The 21,648-nt window shown below is 46.9% G+C and overlaps 1 protein-coding gene, 1 long non-coding RNA gene and 1 pseudogene across 2 annotated transcripts; 2 read left to right on the top strand and 1 right to left on the bottom strand.

Moving 5' to 3' along the window:
• The first annotated feature begins 2,020 nt into the window (after nucleotides 1–2,020).
• Nucleotides 2,021–5,148, top strand: LOC109773734 (F-box/FBD/LRR-repeat protein At1g13570-like; annotated as a pseudogene).
• Nucleotides 5,149–6,075: 927 nt separating this feature from the next.
• Nucleotides 6,076–7,101, top strand: LOC109773722 (polygalacturonase inhibitor 1-like). Its single transcript, XM_020332435.1, has one exon. It carries the CDS (start codon nucleotides 6,076–6,078, stop codon nucleotides 7,099–7,101), a length of 1,026 nt encoding a protein of 341 aa, XP_020188024.1.
• A 9,038-nt stretch (nucleotides 7,102–16,139) lies between these two features.
• On the bottom strand, nucleotides 16,140–17,324 carry LOC141022405 (uncharacterized). Its single transcript, XR_012183703.1, has 3 exons — nucleotides 17,025–17,324; nucleotides 16,373–16,549; nucleotides 16,140–16,203 (listed from the first exon to the last, which is right to left on the bottom strand). It is a non-coding gene; the product is annotated as an uncharacterized lncRNA (long non-coding RNA).
• Between the last annotated feature and the right edge of the window lie 4,324 nt (nucleotides 17,325–21,648).

Here is a 21,648-nt window from a genome sequence, read left to right as displayed (position 1 = left end):
ACGACTTACGACCGATCACTCCGAAAAGAAACTGCCGGTTTAATCGTGTTTCAGATTTCCTTTTTGATAATGGTGGATGGAATCTGGAGTGTCTCCAGAAGCATTTCTGGGACATGGATGTGCAACAAATTTTGAGGATACGTACGTCACCGAGGAATCGTGTTGATTTCCTTGCTTGGTTCCCAGAGAAATCCGGACCTTTTACTGTTAAAAGTGCCTATCGTCTCGCAACAAAAGACCATGATGATTCGTTTGCGGGTGGGGCATCTAGTTTACATCCGGAGGGGGAACGATCTATATGGAATTTTATATGGCAAGCTAAAGTCCCTCTGAAGATGAGGATAACTGCATGGAAGGCCGCGTCGGGAGCTCTTGCAACGGAACAAAAAAAGTTGTTTCGCCATCTGGGCACTACAGATGGTTGTCGGGTGTGTGGTCGTGAAAGCGAAGGCTCCTTTCATGCGCTGGTTGCGTGCTCTCAGGCGCGTCTGGTTTGGCAAAGCATGCGTGGAATACGCCGCTGCCTGGGGATGATGTGCTAGTTGATAACGGCAAAGAGTGGATATTGCATGTATTGGCGACATGTGATACCAAAATTCGTGATATGGTAATTCTGCTTGTATGGAGGATATGGCAGTTATGTAATGACGTTGTGCATGGGAAAGAAGTACCACCCGTTGAGGTTACTATGGATTTTCTAGATAGTTACTACAAATCACTTGATCTTGCCAGGAATCATAGTATGGAGGAGATTATTAAAGGTAAAATGTTAATAGGGGAGAAGGTAGTACGTCCAATGGTACATCAAACAGGGCCTACAACTCCTTGGTCACATCCTCCGGCAAACTGGACAGCCTTGTCTGTTTGTGACTCTTACTCGTTTCAGGATGGCAGTGCGGGTATTGGTATGATTTTGCGACGTGACGACGGATCAGTAATTTTCGCTGCCTACCGAGTTATTTTTAATTGTAACGAGGTGTTGAAGGCAGAGATTCATGCACTTATGCAGGGGATGGCCCTAGCATTACAACATACAGAGCGGCAAGTCATGGTGCAATCTGATTCTTCTGAAGCGCTCAATGTTCTCAAGTGATAGCTTGTCTCGTTCGGCTTATGGACACCTAGTAGCAGAAATCAAGTCAATGATGAATGAAAGGGAGTTTGTTCCACAGAAAATTAGTAGAGCTCAAAACAAGGTAGCAAATTGTATGGCAAACTATAGCCGTACCGAGTCATGTACTGCGGTGTGGATGTGCAGATGTCCTTCATGTTGTGAGGACTTATTGCCTCTCGATTGTAACCCTGTAAGTTTGGAATAAAACTCCCATATGATCTTGCAAAAAAAAAAAACCATGCCCAGCAGCAGCCACAACGACGTCACCCTCATGATCCCGTATCACATACCCCCAACCGTCGGACGACGATTCCTTACTGAAACTACCATCAACATTTGTTTTGAGGTTGTCCTCACTTGGTTTTGTCCAGACCTCGGCTACCTTCACTATTGTTCGTTTCGAAAAGAATTCCTTGTACTCGGCTGATGCAATGATTATTTGAGGGCATGTACATTAGTTCAGACATCAAGTGTTCCTCATTTTACTAAATATATATATTTCTACAGTTTGTCATGTTCAGTAGGTGGCCTGACAATGTCCTTCGTCAGGCGCCGCCGCGGTTCCTCCTCTCCGGCGAGCCGGGCTTGTTTTCTCCTCCTAGGAGACCCCCTCAGCCCAGCGTCACATGTTTTCTTTTCTTTTCTGGAAACCACTGCTGCTTGCTCCCATCCACATCTGTTCCATGGAGTCCTGCCCGGTTTCCTCTGGGACTCGGAGCAGGCTCCGCTCCTGGCGGCGCTGATGCGGTCTCCTTAGCTCAGAGTCCCGCCCTGTTAGACCCGAATCAAAACCGTGTTTGTCGGGAGGGAGCGGGACTCCTCGCGTTGTTCTGATTCAATCCGAAATCCGCCCTTGGTTCGTCGTCGCGAGTCTCGACCCCACCCAGGTGCCGTCGTCCTCGCGTGATGGCGCTGCTGCCGCTCCAGCGGTTCCTGTCCCTGCGACGGGGTCGGCGTACCGCAAAACCTGAGCCCGTGGTAAGCCATCTCTCACCACCTCGCGTTCACAGCACTAATACATAGCTTGTGCGGAACAGTATTAATATGAGTAATGCTACACGTACAAACGAGTTACAAGGTTTTACAAAGATGGTTAATTTGATTGGTCAATAGGTGGGGAGGCGGCCCACCCCCCTGAAAATCAGGGGAGGGGGGGGGGCAGGTTTATGATTGGTTAGTAGATGGAAAAAATCCTAGTCAGCGTGTAATTGCATGTAACTCTTTGTATGTTTAGCATTATTGGTATTAATATATGCCTCCACGCCCTCGATGCAACAAGACGCTAGGAATATGTATGCCCATGGAACCACCACCATAAGGTCACGAGAGGTCAGAAAAATTGACAGCATTGATATAGGATGCATCATCTACCTTGCCACAAAATTCTGTTGGATTTGATGATATTGACCCATTCGTGTGGATTTTTCAATTGATCCGTCTCTTAAATTGAAACATATGTTCTTCCGCAAAAGTTGCATAACGGAAATAAAATTAGTGTTTGCACTCATACCCTTGAATTTATTTTCCTTGTGTTGATTTCCATGCATGATGTGTTGCAGGTACATCGATTGCTTCTGCGGCTAAAAGAAAAGGCTCATCCTGTCAACAAGGGGATAATTCTCAAGATGGCAAAAGAATGAGATTTTCAGGGCCAAACCTTCCAATGGTACTGCATAAATATAAAGTTGCTGATAATGAAAGGCTTATGTTGCTAACTCTGTACTTATAATATTGCTATATGTTTGTTTTGATCACTCCAACGCTCATGGGTACTCTATTAATTGCACAAATTGTTACGAACATATATTTCAATACTTTACTATGACAAGTAAAGACTAAATTGTAGCTTCGTCAGAAGCCAGTCATCATATATACTTCTCACACCTGGCATACACAGTTCAGTATAAAAAATCACATCATTCAAAACTACGGCACCTTTGCCTTACTTACCGCAGCTCTTCGCTTTCGACGTCCAAAACCAAATTGTTTTCCCATTTGCGCAGCACTTAACTTCCCACAGTCTGACTAGCTGGGTTCATCCTGAAACCTTTTACCTGATCCTTGTGTCAGAACATATTTTAGGCATGACTGCAGTGGCAATGTGTCACATGGGTATTTCTATTCCCTAGCCTAACTACAGATTTTTCTTCGAGAAGACATGATTATTTCACTTCAGACAAATAGTCCTAATGAATGGAATAGGACAAAAATGCATATTCAGGCAAAGAATTGGGAGTGTCCTCAGTTTTGATATCTTGAGCCTACTTTTTCTACATTGTTGAAATGTCAAAGTGTAATGAAATTTCTGCACAAATAAAATAGTGTGCCCTTTCTATTTTCTAGTTTCATAATTCAGAAAAGGGCATCAGTTTCACTATTATGCATTTTTTAGAACAAGTAATAACACTGTTAGGGAATAACAGCTGACCTTACAAAAGAAATTAGTGACTGTTAGGGGAAACACTTCTCGGCGTTAAAATACTTGATTTAATTTCCTTTGCACATTTTAAATATGTCATACAGCACACTTTACGCAGAGCACCTGGGATGCCATGTTAGTTCATATCGTCCTGTTTTTCACTCCTGTTAAAGGAGCCACTTTCCAATATAATTCAATGTTAATGCTTCTCCCTTTATCTTCTGCAATGTTAGTGACTTAATGTTTCTCCCATTATCTTGTTTGCAGGACGTCTGGCATCATATACATTCCCTACTGCCAATGAGAGATGCTGCCCGAGCTAGCTGCGTGTCTCATGCATTTCGATATTCCTGGAGATGCTACCCCAACCTCACCTTCAGTAAGAGTACAATGGGCCTGGATGAACCGAAAAAATATTTTAACTGGAGCCAGAAAGATGAACAAAATTTCGTTCTCGTCAACAGAATTGACCAAATTATGAAAAACCACTTGGGTGGCATTAAGACATTCGAGTTTGAATACTATAATTCTTGCTTGGCCACCAGTAAGCTCGACACAAGTAAGCTTGATGGCTGGCTTCAGATTGCTGTTACTTCAGGGGTTGAAGAACTCGAGATTTCACTCTCTCTAGCAAACAAGACAGAGCACTACAACTTCCCATGCGCACTTTTATTTGCTAGGAGTGGAGGAAACTCGATACGGAGTCTTCACCTCAGCGGATGCGCCTTCCGTCCCATGGCTGGACTTGGTTGCTTGACAAGGCTTCATCTGTATTCGGTGCATATTACCGAATAAGAGTTAGGGTGCTTTCTTTCCAATTCTTTTGCTTTGGAGGAACTGGATCTCATGGACTGCAGTGACATCATTCACCTCAAGATACCTTGCCTGCTACACCGGCTCAGCAAGCTGGATGTGGAGTCTGATTGCGAGGCACTGAAAGTTATAGAGAATAAAGCTCCAAATCTCTGCACTGTTAGTATCTCTAGTTACGTAGCACACCATTCTATTGGAGATTCATTGCGGGTGAAGGACCTTGAAATGCGCTGTTTGTCTGAGTTTAACCTCGTTCATCATGTCTGTGCCAAGCTTCCAGCAAGTATGCCAAATCTTGAAATTCTTCGCATTTTTTCGGTTGGTGAGGTATATTCAAAACTTCTTGATTTGATCGTTAGATGCCGGCGTCATTGATATAACAGTACTCATGCACTGGATATAATTACTGCATATCTGTGCAGATGTTCATCGTACCATCAGCACCTCTCAAATTCCTCCACCTCAAACACTTGGATATTTGTCTTGATGTTGAAAGTGAGGCATTTTCCCCAAATTCAGATTATTTTTCTCTTGTCTTTGTTTTGGATGCCTGTCCTATCTTGGAGAATTTCAAGCTGGAAGTAAGTCACTTATCTTGCATATCTCTTACCTATGTGCATAGAAAAAAATAATTAATTAAGTATGGTGTTCCTAACTTCCTGTGCAGCTTATGCATGCTCGCATGAAACATGTTTCAGTTCTTGAAGATTCCTCTCATCTGAGGCAGATGCCGGGATTCTGCCATAGCAACATCAACAAGGTGGAGATCATCGGCTTCTGCTCCGCCAAGAGCATGGTCTAGCTAACCTGCTGTATTCTTGAGAATGCAACATCGCCCGAGTGCCTTACATTGGACACCATCGCATGTGGTACTGATATTGGCGATGTAGATGCTTCTATTCAGGATATACACAAACCAGATAATAAATGCCACGGTCAAGTTGAATGTTATTAAGCCCTGCAGCCGTTGTCATTTTGTTAAACAACGGCGACCATCCAAAGCTGGCAACTATCTAGTGTTTAGCTACCATTCTTTCTTGAACTAGCAGAATTGTGCAGAATAGTACAATCACATTTTTTTTAACACAATACAGACACAAGCGCTCATACATACACGTATATACTCACCCATATGAACGTACACACACATCCTATCCCTATGAGCATCTTTGAGAGACTGAGCCGGCATACCATCTTGAGATTTACGAAGTCATCGTAGGCAGGTCGTCGTCGACGGGAACGTCTGCTCCCACTAAAAGCGCATCGCCGGAAGTCCTGAAAAAAATCCAGAAATAATGCGAGCACTGGGACTTGAACCATGGTAGGTTGGGATATTATTGTCCCTCTCACCATCCAACCATTCGCAGTACAATCACATATTGGTTGTGATTAAGCTATGTTGTCATGGTCATAATTCAAGACCACTGTGCTGACTGTGTGTCCAGCTGTGTTTTATCTACTTCTATTCTGCTGGGGCACCTTTTCTGTTTGTACTGAAATCGGGTGGTAACAAACTTCTGTTTTCCCTGTACCCTGAGGCACATGTTCAGGGAGAGAATCCTGCACGGCTCGGCGCGGCGCGGTTCTCGTTCCCGCGCTGGTACTCCAACTCGCAACCACCAGACCAGAGAATCCCCAGCTCTAAATCTTCACGCATTTGTCGCCGGAGTCCGAGAGTATTTAGATGCATGAGAAACAGAACACTGCTGCGCTTGTGTCTCTCTCGGCAATGGCGGCTGATCTGCCACCCTCCTCGTGGCATGCTCTGCTGTGCCTCGTGCTGTTCTCGGCCGTCGTCGCGTCGTCGTCCGCGATGGACTGCGACGGCGAAGACCGCGCCGCGCTGCTGAGGGTCAAGGCGCAGCTGGGCCACCCTGTGCAGCTCTCGTCCTGGCTCCCGGCCACCAACTGCTGCGCCTGGGAGCCGCCCGCCGTCTTCTGCTCCGCGGCCGGCCGAGTCACGGGGCTGGCGCTCTCCTCCCTCGACGGCGTCCGCGCGCCCGTCCCGCCGGCGCTCGGCGAGCTCCCCGAGCTCGTCATCCTCCAGGTCCAGTCCGTCCGCGGCCTGTCCGGCCCCATCCCGTCCTCCTTCGGCAACCTCACGCGCCTCGAGGACCTCAACATCGCCGGCACCTCCATCTCCGGCCCGGTGCCGGACTTCCTCGCGGGGCTGACGAGCCTCCGCACCCTCGTCATCGCCGACGGCAAGCTCGCCGGCCCCATCCCCGGGTGCCTGGGCAGCCTCCCCGACCTCAGGTACCTGGACCTCAGCGGCAACATGCTCACCGGCGCCATCCCGCCGGGGCTGCTGCACGGGAGCTTCAGGTTCCTGATCCTGGCCAACAACCAGCTCACCGGCGAGATACCGAGCGACTGCGGCGACGACGACGTCGACACCCTCGACCTCTCCCACAACCTGCTCGTCGGTGACCCGTCGCCGTTCCTCTTCGGCATCACGAAGCCGGTGGCTAAGGTCGACCTGTCGTGGAACGAGCTCGAGTTCGACATGACCGACGTCAGCTTCCCGCACCACCTCACGTTCCTGGACCTCAGCCATAACCGGATCAACGGCAGCGTCGCCAAGTCGCTGATGGACGTGAAGCTGGAGCACTTCGACGTCAGCTACAACGGCCTCTGCGGCGAGATCCCGGCGGGGAGGTTCATGTCGGCGCACGGGGCGGAGAGCTACGAGCAGAACAGGTGCCTGTGCGGCACGCCTCTGCCTCCGTGCACCACGGGCATGCTAGGTCGGTAGTCTGTAGACTGTAGAGGTAATTCAGGTTTGTGCATGCATGTTCGTGGGTTAGTTCAAATTACCTTCGGTAAATTGCACGCTCCATAAGCTATATATATCGTACTCCATCCGTCCCATTATGGGACATAGGGGGTAGAATCTAGGCGCGCACGGTGTGAATTGCATGCTCCGTTGAACAATTGTCACGAGTGTACCAGGGTGAGGAGTCGTGTTGGCAGAGCACTGAATCATGAAAGAGAATAACAACACTACGCTTAGGGCATAAATGGACACTTCCAGGTTGATCCGGTCCGCAGAGTGGTTCGGACCAATTTGCGTACACCGATGCATGAGTCGGCTATTCAACCATGTCCGCATACATTTCAAAGGCAATTTGCACAAAATAGATGGTTTTCATGCGAATCATACGATTTTTATTTAAATCATACCAAAATCATTAATATTTGGCATGTTATTTTCAACTAAATGAAAGTGGATGATACTTTTTTAACATCTAAATGACCGCGGAGTCCGTGTTGCACTTCCTGTCTTCCCCATGTCCGATAAGCTCACCGCCGATGCTGCAGCAGAAGGGGAATAATAGGAGTGGCCTTCCTGGGACCCAAGCAGTGGTGGCGTTCCATGTGCTACTCTTCCTCAGCGGAGTGTGCTCTGTCGACGGCGTAGCTGGCGCCGTCCGCGGTTGCATGCGCCTCCTCTTCGGCCACCCCCGCATCAATTTCTGCGAATAGGACGTCCCACTCTCCCCCAGGACACGCAGCCGCCATCGCTCGTGGTGGATCTCGTGGGCATAGCTCATGGACTGGTACAACGCCCGCTACTCATCTATGAAGCTTGTATCCTTCACGACCATGGCCGCGATGGCATAGTCGTTCAGCTGCTCGCGGGCTATTTGCCCCGCCACGAGTCGGTGCTCATTGAGGAGCGAGGTTATAGCTTTGGTCCTCCAATGCCTGCTAGAACACCGACATCTGCAGCACTTGTAGCTCTTCCGCCATTACCGCGTCGAAGTGTGCCCGCACCTGCTCCAAGGTGATACTGACATGGACCGCGGAGGGCAGTGGTGCCAGCTCATCGTCGTACGCCTCATCCATCATCTCGTCCGTTTCGTTGCCCTCTAGCGAGCTTGCCGACGAGCCAACCTTTATCCGACTAGCATGGCGGGCCTGCCAGACGGCCCCAATGCCGGTCAACTCCCTTTTCCTCGCTCTGTCGCGAGCCTCTCCCACATCTCTCTAAGGGTCATGGCAGAGGGTGGTATTGTGTTGATCGTTCCGGCCAAGGAGACACTATTAAATAGCGGGTGTTAGCCAGGCCAAGTGGGTTCCGTGTCCGCAGCGCCTGTTTAATGCCGGCAGGCGGACGAATAGGAGTTGATTTGAACGCGGGTCAGAGCTGTCTAGTCCCGTCCATTCACGTGTCTTCGGCATTAGAAACAGGCGCGGAGACTCTACCTCCACCAACGTAGCCGACTATGATTTGTAACCCTAGGCCCCCCGGTATGCTATATAATCCAGGGTCTGGGCTAGTCAATAGACGAAATGGTTCCATTCCTTGGTTCATACATGTACTTTGTATACCCCTGTCACAATATACACGAGTATGAGTAGGGCATTACCTCGACCATGAGGGCCCGAACCTGGGTAAACTTTGTGCATGTTTCCCCTTGATCGAATCGCTATGCCGAGATACCCTACCGAGGGAACTACCGGATTCAGCTTCGACATGAAACAACAGGCTGCATACCTCGGACATGTGGTGGATCCTTCAAGTGTATCAACAAACCCAAAAATAATTCGGGCAATTAAACAGTGGCCTACTCGAGTGAAACCGAAGAAAGTCTACAGTTTTTTGGCTTTGCAGGGTAATTATAGAAAGTTTGTCCAACATTTTGGGATCATAGTAAGACCCCAGTTCAACCATATGAATAAAAACCAATCGTTTTTGTGGACTGATGACACCAACCAAGCATTTTGAGCTACTCAAGCAATGCCTCATCTCTACACCTGTTATGCAACTCTTAAACTTCACTAAACCCTTCACCATCGACACTGATGGGTATGATTATGTAGCCGAATTTGTTTTACAACAAGGTGGGCATCCCATTGCTTGCATGAACAATCCACTGGGTCCGAAAATCAGAGGGTTATCTACATATGAAAACTAATGTATGGGCATCTTGATGGTTGTCAAACAATGGTGACCATATCTCCATGTAGATAGATTTGTGACTAGACCAAATAAGCCTAGTTGACCTTGATAGTCAATGCTTGTTGACATCGTGGCAGCAAAAAAGCATTCACCAAATTGCTCGCCTTATGCTACAATTTTTTTATCAGCTCCTCCAACAACGCATCCAATGCTTTGTCCCATCGCACGCCTATTGAAGTCATGTTATCTGTAGTCTCTGTCTTCCAACCAGTTTGGCTTGAGGATATATCCACCAGTTACACAACAATCCCGCACGCGACAACGATCAATGCTCGGTTGGATCCCATCCTGGTCCCAAGAGATGATTCACCGTGTAAAATGGCCTACTTTATTTTAGCATCTGCCTCTAGCTCAGCGGTGCCCCTGCTATATAACAAATTATACTCCATACTTTCCACGACAACACAATCGGTGGGCATTTCAACTTTCCAGTCACATACTCCGTCTCTGGCTATCATTTGCTTGGTCAAAGATGAAGGAACAACTGCGCTAATATGATAAATCATGTAAAAATTTCCAACAAGTCAAATACCCCGGCCTCCTGGAACCAATTCCTCTTCCATACGGTGCCTAGAAGGTGCTAACCATGGACTTAATTGATGGTCTTCCACAATCACAGGTTTAACCCCATTCTGGTGGTCGTCAGTAAGTTCACTCGCTATGCATGCTTTCTTCCTTTGAACCATCCCTTCACAACCGCTAAAGTCGTTCACTCATAGACTGGCTAGAATAAAACAAGTTCATGCAGCAGATCCTAAGCAACACATGCACCAGGCGCGTAACATCATGAAAGTGCAAGCCCACAAGAAGCACACCGAGCGTACATTCAACATTGGCGACTCCGTCTTTGTCAAGCTCCAGCGCTACATTCAAGCATCCATTGAAAGACATGTCAACAAGTTATCATTTTGCTACTTCGACCCCTTCAAAAGTCTTCTTACTACTCGTCAAGAAAAGTCTTCTTCCTCCTCCTCCCGCGATGCGTCGCTGGTACGCCCTGATTCCTATGGCCTTTGAGACATGAAGGTGCAGAGGATCTCTATCCCCGTTGGCGCGAGGAACCACGATCTCGTTTTTAGTTAGGCTCAACATCTTTGTTGGGGCTGTGTGGCGGTCGTGATGTCCCTCAGTAGGAATAATGTCTCCCGCGTCCGATCCCCTCCCTGATGATGTGTACAGTATCGTCGGGGGGGGGGGGGGGCATCTGGAGGTGTGTCTCCATCAAATCTCGCTAGATTCGATTGGTGTGGTCTCCGTTGGATCTATTTGGATCCAGTTTTCGTTCATGTGGTTACAGGTTTGATCTTTTCGATCTACGACTCTTTTCGTCGGTGATGGTTGCTGCTCTGGTGCATTGGTCCTTTGGGGCCTTAGCACGATGATTTCCCGACTGTCTATTGCAACAAGGTTTGCCCGGCTGTAGTGAGGGAGCGGCGATGATGACGGCGCGCCTTTGGCTCGCTCCAGTGCTTGTAGTCATTGCTAGGTGGTCCATGGACCTTGTTCTAATATTACCTCTATTGTTCTCTGTACTGCCATGGTTGATAAATGAATAAATCGGAAATTTTTCTCACAAAAAAACATCCACGTACGAGCTTGACCTCCCCAATGAGTCCAAGGTACACCTAGTGTTCCACGTCTCCCATCTGTGCAAATTCCCCGCGCCTGGGATGACGGCTACGACATACCTTCTCGTACCATCATCAACACCAATGAGGCCGGTTGAGATCCTTGACAAGAGATGGTGCCGCACTCCCACTGGTCAACGTGAGCAAGTCCTGATCAGTTGGTTTGATCCATTCATTATCAACACCACCTTGGAAGATACTACAAACCTGTTCAAGCGCTGTCCGGAGCTCTTGACTTGAGGATAAGTTAGCACTCAAGGGTAGGGGGATGTCAAGACCCTAAATGCCTCGACAACCCAAAACGCAGCCATGGCAACCAACGCGGCTGACAGCGAAGCAGAAAAATGCTGCCATGGCAGCCAAAATCTGTGCCATGGCAACCACCGGAACCGATCGTGAGAAGAGGTGCATCACCACAAGGCTAACTAGGACGGTACAGGAGATACATCGGCTTGGACTTGATTAACAACACCAAGGCTCGAGCCAACACGTCACCCACGACTACTTAAGTGAAGAGGAGTGAAGAGGAGGTCACCCACTTGCGAATCAAACTGCGGGTTTGTCATAAACCTGCTGGATTATACTGAAGAAAATCGTTTTCTCTCTCCCCTGGAACTTTGCCTCCATCACATTCTCATTAAAATCCTCCACCGCATCATCAGGGAGAAAATGATGTACTGGCGGATTCGATCAAAAATCAGATCGACCATCAATGGGGATGAAAACTCTAAGTTCTTCCATGCCTCACCCTCTCATCGGCACCGGCATAAAAAAATCACAACCCTATTACATGATGGGAATTTTCCTCTCACTGCGACAAAATTTCCCTCCTCCCGGCTTTCTATGTAACTCTCCTAGGCACCCCTTCGATTCCTACTTGGAATTTCGTGACGACCTATATTGTCCCCACTCCACCCCTTCAGTCCACCTCGACTCGCCATTCACCGGCCAAGAAATTTACGATGCATTTGCAAATATGAACCAACTGGATAGCCTTGGCCCGGATGGCTTTGCCCCTTTTTCTATGACAAGTTTTGGCCTATTCTTAAACCAAAAATCACAAACCTATTTCATAGCTTTTACAACTCCTCGGCAGACCTCTCCTGCCTCAATCGATCACTCATTGTGCTCATCCCAAAATCAACTACAGCCCCCTCTCCCGACTCCTTTGGGCCCGTCTCTCTTCAAAACTACCCTGCTAAAGCTATTGCTAAACTTATGGCCAATCATTTAAAAGATGAGATCTCGAACCTTGTCCACCCTGATCAAACTAGCTTCCTTGCAGGCCGCACCATTTCGGAAAAAAATATACGTTGTTGATATCCTCCATGTCTGTGCTAGGACTAAAGCTCCAACATTTGTGGTTAAACTATACTTCTCTAAAGCTTTTGAGTTGGTTGTTGGACATCTCTTCTTGCGATCAAGCGCGCGAAGGGTTTTTCTGGCAGATGGCTACAATGGACTGAATCTCTTCTTCTCTCGGCTCAAACGACAGTCCTTGTAAATGGAGTCCCTAGACCGTGGATTAAATGCAAAAATGGCCTTTGGCAAGGAGATCCTATTTCATCCTTTCTCTTTATCATAGTTGCGGATCTACTACAACGTCTGCTTAATCATGCTTCATCCTCGGGTCTTCTGTGCCACCCTATTAGGAATAATCTGTCATGTCCAGTTCTTCAATACACGGATGGCACCTTGATTATTGTTAAAGATGAACCTCTCACTACTGCAAACCTTCGGAATATCCTTGATGACTTTGCCTTAGCCACTGGTCTTCAAATAAATGTTCTTGAAACAACTTTTGTCCCTCTAAACATTCCATCGGAGCTGGCTGATGCACTGGCACTGCAGATGGGCACATCCATTTTCCTCAAAAATACCTAGGGCTTCCCCTCTCCCTGCATAAATTACCTCCCTCTGTGTTTCAACCTGTTATTGACCATTGCGTCACCTACTTAGCTGGTTGGGTTTCTTTCTTTCTCTCACGCGGTGGCAGACTTGTCCTTCTCTCCTCGATCCTGGATAGCCTCCCCACATACTTCATGCTATGTTTCACTCTACCGAAGAGTATCTTGGAGGAAATAGACAAGCATGTACACGCATTTTTCTGGTCCAATGATGATTCATACTCAGGTGCAAAATGCCTGGTGGCATGGGACCGGGTTTGCTCGCCTCGGTCGGCAGGTGGTATAGGGGTGAAAAACTTACAAGCACAAATGTTTTGCCTTAATTATGTTGAAATTTGCTTACCAATTCCTCCACTCCTCCAACTTGCCTTGGAAAGATTGGATTCTTTGCCATTCCCCCTCCACCTAGGTCTAGGAAAAAACTCATCTTTCCTTGGCAAGGTTATTTTCAAACATTTGGACACCCTTAGAGATATTTCACAAGTCAATATTGGTAATGGCTTATCCACCTTCCTTTGGTTAGATCTTTGGCTGCTCCCTGAGCCTCTATGTACTGCTTTCCCTGCTCTTTTTACACACCATACCAAACCTACAACATGAGTGCATTGAGCCTCTATGTACTGCTTTCCCTGCTCTTTTTACACACCACTAGATGACCCGTTGCGCCAATGGCGCAAAGGCCGAGTGTAATCCGGGTATTGAAAGAGTGTGCATTAAAATATGTAAACAGAAAATAAAATATATATGGAAATAAGTCGCAAAGAGCGGGAGCGAAACATGCTTTCAAACCGTGAAAGTTAGAATATTTAGAGACCGATGCCTACTTATATTGCCTTATGAATGTTACCATACTATTGAGTTAGGAGTGATAACAGGGTGTATTCTTCTTAGCTCTTTCCCCCCATTCCCTCCTATTTATAAAGGATAAGTAAACATGAGACTGGACATCCCAGATTGAGCATATCACAAGCATATTAGACATGGAAGTGCCATTTTTAGTACATGGCCAGCAAGACAGAGTATTAAAGACTAATATGATCAGCACCCAACAGGCATTGCTATTTAAAATGATAAGCCATATTATCTTGATGGTACATAACAAAAAAGCTCTAGAATTTCCCGCCAGTTATACTACTCCTTGCTCATCAAGCTTCTTGTTCTGGGAGAGATCACACCAAGCAAACACGATTCAGTTGAGCACAGACACGTAAAGATTCATGATCAAGAACAGAGCGCCCATAGCGCAAAAGGCGAGAGCGAGCCAAGTATTCAAACCATGTATATATGACCGATACTTAATAGATAATTGGTACCATGATAGACTAAAAGTAATGAGGTCACTTGATAATAGCATACTATGTAAGTACATTGCTTTTGTCAAGCAAGGTACATAGGTAGAGATGCATCATATAGACACCTTTGAATTTACTATATATGATTGGTAGTGTTATGACAAATATGTAGTAGTACCAATATAATAGAGGGGATACATCAATATTAGGAAGTGCTTGTTTACATTTAGAATACACGGCCACCAAAGGATGTGTGGCACATAGATGATTACGATAGTCTAAGGTCAATACATGTCTTGTTCTCGAGAGCAAGAACAAAAGGGTTGGGATATCACTAAACTAAATCCGGACTATGGTGCACATGAAACCACTAACCACAACTATTAATGAGAATTCAATTCATGTGTGCTATTTTCTAGACTGTGCGCCAAATTAGCAGATTTTAGTACGAGGAGGCATTGGTACCCATTACTACAAATTGATCCACTTCGATGCCCCACTGTAGAGGCAAGAGCATTAAGCACCAATTTTTCAGCGAACCTAGCACCTATCTGAGAAACAGATTATTACTTATATATCCTGTAAAGAAAACAGACTTGTGTTTTCTCACCACACAAAAAACATATCAGTTTTCTCGTTAAAGGTGGTATTGCAATTTAGTTAACAGAAGACAGCATGACAAATTCATAACTAACAGTAGAAGGGGTAAACAATCTTGAGAGCTAAGGAACCATGTAACATCCAGACCAAGCTATTCAGATATAGTTCCAGATCAAACTTCAATTAGGACATTACCGAGGAAAAGACACCATTATTGTAGAAAACGCCTTGGCTCAGATTATATGACCTATATCTGTTTAGGGCATCCACACATGCCCAACATCCAAGGGAAAGCAGTGGGGAGTAATAACAATTGCAGCCTGTACGTACCAAGCTGTAGCTTCTCCATGGTCGTTCCTGCTCCATGTGGCAAAAGAAGGGATATTGGCTGATTTTCCTCTACTTTGGCAAGGTATAATGAAAACCTGAAAGTGGAAATGATTGACACTGAAACACTCTCCAAGTTTGTGTACACTGGGGCGGAGCATCACATCTCAACATCACCATTATTAAGGCACTCTCCAAGTTTGTGCCCAAAGCTTTCTATCCCCAGGTCCACATCTAAGCAAGATCATGAAATAAAAATATATCGTGACCATTACCTACACAGCCTTTGTATATGTTATCCCGATTAACATGTATGGAAACAACAGAAAATACCAGGGGATAATTAAGTAACACCAAGTAAACTGCTAGCAGATCACAAACAATGCAATCTGACAACCAAAGCACAGGGTTGCCAATAGAAAGGCGCACTTACAGAGAGTTCGTCAACCAGATAGCAAGCAGAAAATATAACATAAAACTGAGGCATAATTCCCCTTTGTATTCTGATGTACATGCTTGTTTAGGGCAAACCATTTATCTTCAAAATTTTCCGAAGCATTATATAATTGAATGTATATAAGCTTGAAATGTACAAGACCTTTTTGTTCAGTGGCTTGGCCTTGAACTTGGGGGCTTTCTTCAATTCTTCTAGTTCCAGTTCCTAGTACTTTTCACCCTGTTAAAGCTGATGATGTTAGAGTCGAATATACAAGGTTGCAGCACAGTAAAAGTGATTATTGTTTTCTCAAATAAATGTACCTTGATGGCCTTACGCGCAGTGCTGTCTCAAGTTGTGGCGGTTTCGCTTCAGTCAATTTAAGTGGCTTACTACCCTGACTCTATAAGATGTATTTAACATTCAGCAACTGCCACAATGAACATCATAACATGGCAAAACCAGGTGCTAGTATGCTTACCCGCATAGTTCCTACAGAAGAAGCTTCTGAACATGTGTCAGCATGTCGAGACGCTCTTTCCATTGTTTTAAGGTGAAACTCCAGTAGTCAATGCAAAGGCATGACTTGATTAGTGGACGGTCACTCGGTAAATTTGTTATGACAGTCAAATACGTACATTGAAATCGGGAAGCTGTGGAGCTGTCCTTGGAAGAGGAGGGAAAGACGGAGCTTCAGCTATCTAAAAGCAGAAGCAAGAAATTAGTTAGGCTTCATGCTATCTAAAAGCAGAAGCAAGAAATTAGTTAGGCTTCATGCTATCTAAAAGCAGAAGCAAGAAATTAGTTAGGCTTCATGCCCTGAAGCGTGCAATTAATTTAGTTAAACAGAAACACAGGAAACTTTCCCACCTTTTTGTTAAATGGCCATGCTCTGAACTTTGGGATCTTGGCCAGCATTTCCTCCTCTAGTTCTGAAGAGCTTTTCATTCTGACTGCTCGGACCCTGTGGGTAGTCTGAAACTCAGGTTCCTTTGGCCTTGTTAGCATAAGTTTGGGCCTTCTCTGTGAGGCAGTTGTTGCATCCTCCTGCATGGTGAGTCCAAATTATTAATATATTTTTTCATGTACAAGTATTAAGATGTAATAAATGCGGCAATTCATCAAACTCTGGATTGCTAGTGGAGATATCCATATCATGGCACCAGGAAAAATAAATTAAACAACAGCAATTCACAATGAGCATACAAACTGCAATATGGATGTAAAGCTCCTAATCAACTACTAATACCGTTATCATCATCAAATATTCACAGATGGACGATAAAGGTAATGATTCTTTTTATCAAACTCCGAACTGCTATCAGCCCCAAGAATAACAAAAATTAAGCAACGTACACCGACACGCTATATGGAAAGTACCGTTTTCACCATCAAATATTCACAGATTAATGATAAGGGTATGTTTGTTTTTATCAAACTCCGAACTGCTATCATGCGCCAAAAATAACAAAAAGTAAGCAATACACCCACATGATATGTGGAAAGGAGTAGTTAAACTTACATTAGACATTGATCTGCTGTAGTGGCTGCCCAAATCTCTAGTCCCTGACTCAAACTTCTCGACCATTTCAGCTGCCAAAATATATGGAGTCACTGTCACTTCCTGAAAAAGGGCAACAATTACAGTAAGTACAAGTTCACAAAATAATAAAATCACATTACACCTGCAGTTTCATATCTCTTCCCACTACGCAACAAAATGAACTTTACTATTTGCATATGTATACAACAAGAGGTGCTTTGCCAGATTCTGAAGCACACATCCATCGATCTAACCATCCATCCACAGATCCATCAATTCCTAAATCTATACATGAAACAAAAAAAGAACAGAGAGGGGGGCCGGTGCTGACCGTGGGTGGGGCGGAGGGGCCGATGGCCACCAGAGGCGGCGGCAGCGTAGGCGAAGGTGCTGCCAACAGCGACCGCGGCCGTAGGTGGTGCCAGACGGCAGCGGCCCTAGGGCTCGAGCCGAGGAGGGAGCGCCATTGGAGGAGGGGTTGGGGAGTTGGAGGAGGGGCGTGGGTGCAGTAGCTCGCCTCCGCACCCGGGGTGGACGAGATGCGAGGGGGGGGGGCGGAGGAGGAGGGGACGACTGTGGGAGGAGGAGGAGGGGGCGGCGATGGGAGGAGGAGGAGGAGGAGGGGGCGGAGGAAGGGGAGAGGCAGCTCCCGTGCAAACCCTAGCCACCCCACCCGTCCCGCTCGCCCCTTGCCAGCCGCTCACCCCGCCGCCCCGCCCGTCCCGCTCACCGTGGCCGATGACCCGCACTCGCGCCACCTCCCCAACCCTTCTTGCCCCCTCGCGCCGCCACCCTACTGGCCTCGCCTCTTCCCCCCTTTCTCCTCCAGCGTCTCCTCCCCATCTGCTCCGCTCCACCTCTCCACGGACGCGCCCAAGTCCGAGCGCGCCAAGTTCGCCGGCCCCCGCGTGCGCCTGCACCGGCTCCGCTTCGTCTAGCCCGCGCCACGCCGCGTCGCCTCCTCCTGCGCCCCGCGGGCTCCGCCGCCCCCGACCGCGCCCCTGCGCATGCCCCTGCAGCGGCTGCGCGCCCACGGGCCGCCCGCAGCGCCCCCCGCTCGGTCGCCGGCTCCCTCCGGCCGGCTCCGCTTCTGCCCATGCCCGGGGCGGACGAGATGCGAGGGGGGCGGAGGAGGAGGGGACGACCGTGGGAGGAGGAGGAGGGGGCGACGATGGGAGGAGGAGGAGGAGGAGGGGCGGAGGAAGGGGAGAGGGGGCGGCGCGAGTGCGGGAGGAGCAACGGCTAGGTCTTCTCCACTAGAGCGGCTCCCTTTTATACTCCAACGCATGAAATGACGAAAATGCCCCCAGCAGGGCACCAAATTAACACGTGGTGACATTCGCGATTTAAAGACGACGTGGCCACCTTCCGCCTGCCTAGCGGTTCTCCAGGCTTTATAGGTTAAATACCAAACCTACGACATGAGTGCATTCAGTTATGATGATGGGGAACGATCTAGGTTTGCGTAGTCGGCTAACTTTAACAGCCACTCGCGAGCTTGCCTCTTTGCGTTTATTGTTGCAAGATGTCTCACTGGGTCAAGCTCCGGATGCTCGTACACAACTGACTGGCTCCCCTTTCACCACCAAGGGGGCATGTGATGCTCTGAGTTCTCAACTCTCCGCCCCCAGCATGGAGTTTATTTGGTCCTCGCGCGTACCCAGCCGTGTCCATGTCTTTGACTGGTTGTTCTCGCGCGTACCCAACCTTCTTACAGCACGGAAATAGGGGGTGGACGCTGGCTCCGGCAGCCGCTGCAAAATATGACGCGCGCGAGAGCTCCAGCAAGCGCGCTAACTTACAGCGCGCGTGAGTAGTCGGCGCTTGAAAATAAGATTTTATATGTCCATTTTGACAATATGATAATGCTTCAAACATTGAACAAATGTGCAAAATAAAGACATAGCATAGTTCAATTGCACGGCACATCAACAATCATGCCACATCATCATCCAACCAAGTTTAAAATCACCCAACCAAGTTCATGACACACAAAAATTCACACAAACAAATGGCACATGAACAATCATGCCACATCATCATCGTCCTCCTCTTACTCCGATTCTTCATCCTCAATCCGAAGACGATTCGTTCTCCTCCTCTTCATTGTCGCGCGCCGCATCATGCGAAGGTATGTGAGGTTCACTCATGCCACCTGGAGGAGGGGTCGCGGGTGTAGGAAGGGGTTGGGAGGATGCCGGCGCGGCCGTCCATCGGGCGAATTCGCCAGCGGCGGCGCGTGGCGGGGCGGCCGGAGAGGGTAGCGGCAGTGCGGCGCGGGCGCTCGAGTGTGCAGCGCGTGGGAGCGGGCGTATGAAATAAGCGACGCGCGATGCCGTTTCGCTCCGTGCTCTAAACCAAATATACCGGCACGCGTATTTTGCGCGTCCGCTGGAGCGCCCGAAATGGCTGCGCGCGCATAAAAGTCAATTTTCAGCGCGGCATTAATATCGCGCGCCTATGCTCTAACAACTTATCAAATCCAGTTATCTGTATGAACTAGTGAATGTGAATGAATGTATCCTTGAGTGACTATTCGCTAAATCGGGTTATCCCCAGCCATCACATCCTTCTTTCCAAACATACGACATTCCTTAAAAATCTGGCTATCCCTATCCCACTGAGGATAGCGTCAGAACCAAACGCCACCTAGATCGCGTCGGTACCTAACAGTTTTGGACTGCTGGATTTCTCGCGCTAATATTTTGTTTGTTCTTGCCTTGTCTCATCCAATCGGTTCTCCCATAACCACGGCCGGCGCCTACCATGTCGCGTCCCATCACTCTAGCCCAGACGTCCTGCCGCCGTACATGACCATCTCTCCGACAACAGGGAAGACATGTGTTTCTTCTTCCGGATCAGAAAAATGCGGCCGCCCACCGTCTAGTAAATGCAAACTGGACTGGCCAGTGGTTGTATCGCTGATTTCGTTGCGTTCTCGCACATGGTACATATCTCCACGCAGACCTCACTGTTCAGCTACGGTTTCGGACCGCCGCAAATCCCTGGCATTCTTCTACGTATAGTTTTTGTTTTTGAAAACCACTTACCACTGGTCCCATCACCATTCATGAGACCAGCATGAATGCACATACGTGAGAATGGTAAAATAACGAGGACACAAACCACGTGTTCGTTGAGCGTTGCATACATCTGCACACCGGCCTGCCTCCACCGACACACCGTCGCACTATTTGCACTACTAGCATTGAGCCAAAATGTCATGACATGAACGTTTGGTTTCCTGGGAGTACATACATTCTATATGAAAAAATAGTAATTAAATAAAAATTTAAAAGTTCTGAAAATATTTTTGCAATAAATTTGACCTTCTATTGTACTCGTAAAAAAGCACAAAGAAAATGCCCGGTGACTTCAGGGCAAAAAAATAATTAAGCTCAAATAGGTGTTAATAGTAACATGTATATATTCGTCAAAAGAAGTAACTTGTACTCCTTCTATAAACTAATATAAGAGCGTTTAGATCACTACGCTCTTATATTAGTTTATGGAGGGAGTATATAGCAATAAATTTTGTTTATGTTTTGCCCAGAAGTCAACGTGGACTTTTCCTTCGAAAAATTTTATATACTAGTGCAAAAGAAAATCAAGTTCATTCCCAAAAAATCTGAGATATTTTTGAATTTTTAGTTTTCACGATATTATTTAAGAAAGTTCCATATCGGGGAGTGCAGCAATTCGGTGCCCAGGCTCATCTGCACCCGGTCCGAAAAAAATTCAAAAACAATACCAGAAAAATTCAAAAACTTCCAAACTTTTTTCCCATGGTAGACAATTTATTGCGTGAGACATCTTAGTAGCTCTCAGCAAAAAAAAAAAACAAATTGGGTCAAAACAGTACATGAACAGTAAACTGTTTTACAGACCCTGAATTTGTCTTTTTTGCCGAGAGTTGCTCAGTTGTCCAAATAATTTGAAAATTAAGGCGGACCTCACGCATCAAATTGTCTACCATGAGAAAAAATTTAGAATTTTTTATTCAACACAGGTGCAGATGAGCCCAGGCTCAGAAAAGGATTTCTCCATATCGGGTATTTATACACTCAAGAACCAAAGGGCATTTCCCCATAATGACATAGATAACATGGGTGTGACGTGTGAACAGATATCATTAGGCCATCTTTAGCCAAACCTTTTAAATTTAATTTTTCAAACACCTCCTCAAACCTTAACTCTTTAATTCTTTTGAGGAGTTAAAAAAAATACGAACCCAACTAATGAACTCTCAAACTTAACTCCTCCAATGAACAAGATCCACATGAAAGCCTCTCTCCCTCTTCTCCCTTCTTCCTTTCACGCGGCTAATGACGACTTTTCTGCACTAAATGATTCCCATGAGCTAGCTAGTACCTAGGATAGATGCTCCGCTCATCGTGCGTGACATAAGCATGTAACGAAGTAGTCGGCAAAGTAATTGAAATATGTCCTCCACAGTCCATGGCTCGGCCTTCTTCGTCCGATTGAGTTCTTCCCCTCATCCTTCTCCTAGTGGCGCAATGGCATATGCACCGGAACGCAAGGATTCATCAGAATCCTCGATGGTGTCAGGCGACCACTTTTCATGTAAGTTTTCTTCATGTAT

Source organism: Aegilops tauschii, chromosome 5, assembly GCF_002575655.3.
Source record: "Aegilops tauschii subsp. strangulata cultivar AL8/78 chromosome 5, Aet v6.0, whole genome shotgun sequence".
In the NCBI taxonomy this organism is placed as follows: Eukaryota; Viridiplantae; Streptophyta; class Magnoliopsida; order Poales; family Poaceae; genus Aegilops; species Aegilops tauschii.
This window is presented reverse-complemented; position numbering and strand designations above follow the sequence as displayed.

Coding starts and splice junctions, on each gene's coding strand:
- LOC109773722 (XM_020332435.1), top strand. CDS start 6,076: ATGGCGGCTGATCTGCCACCCTCCTCGTGGCATGCTCTGCTGTGCCTC.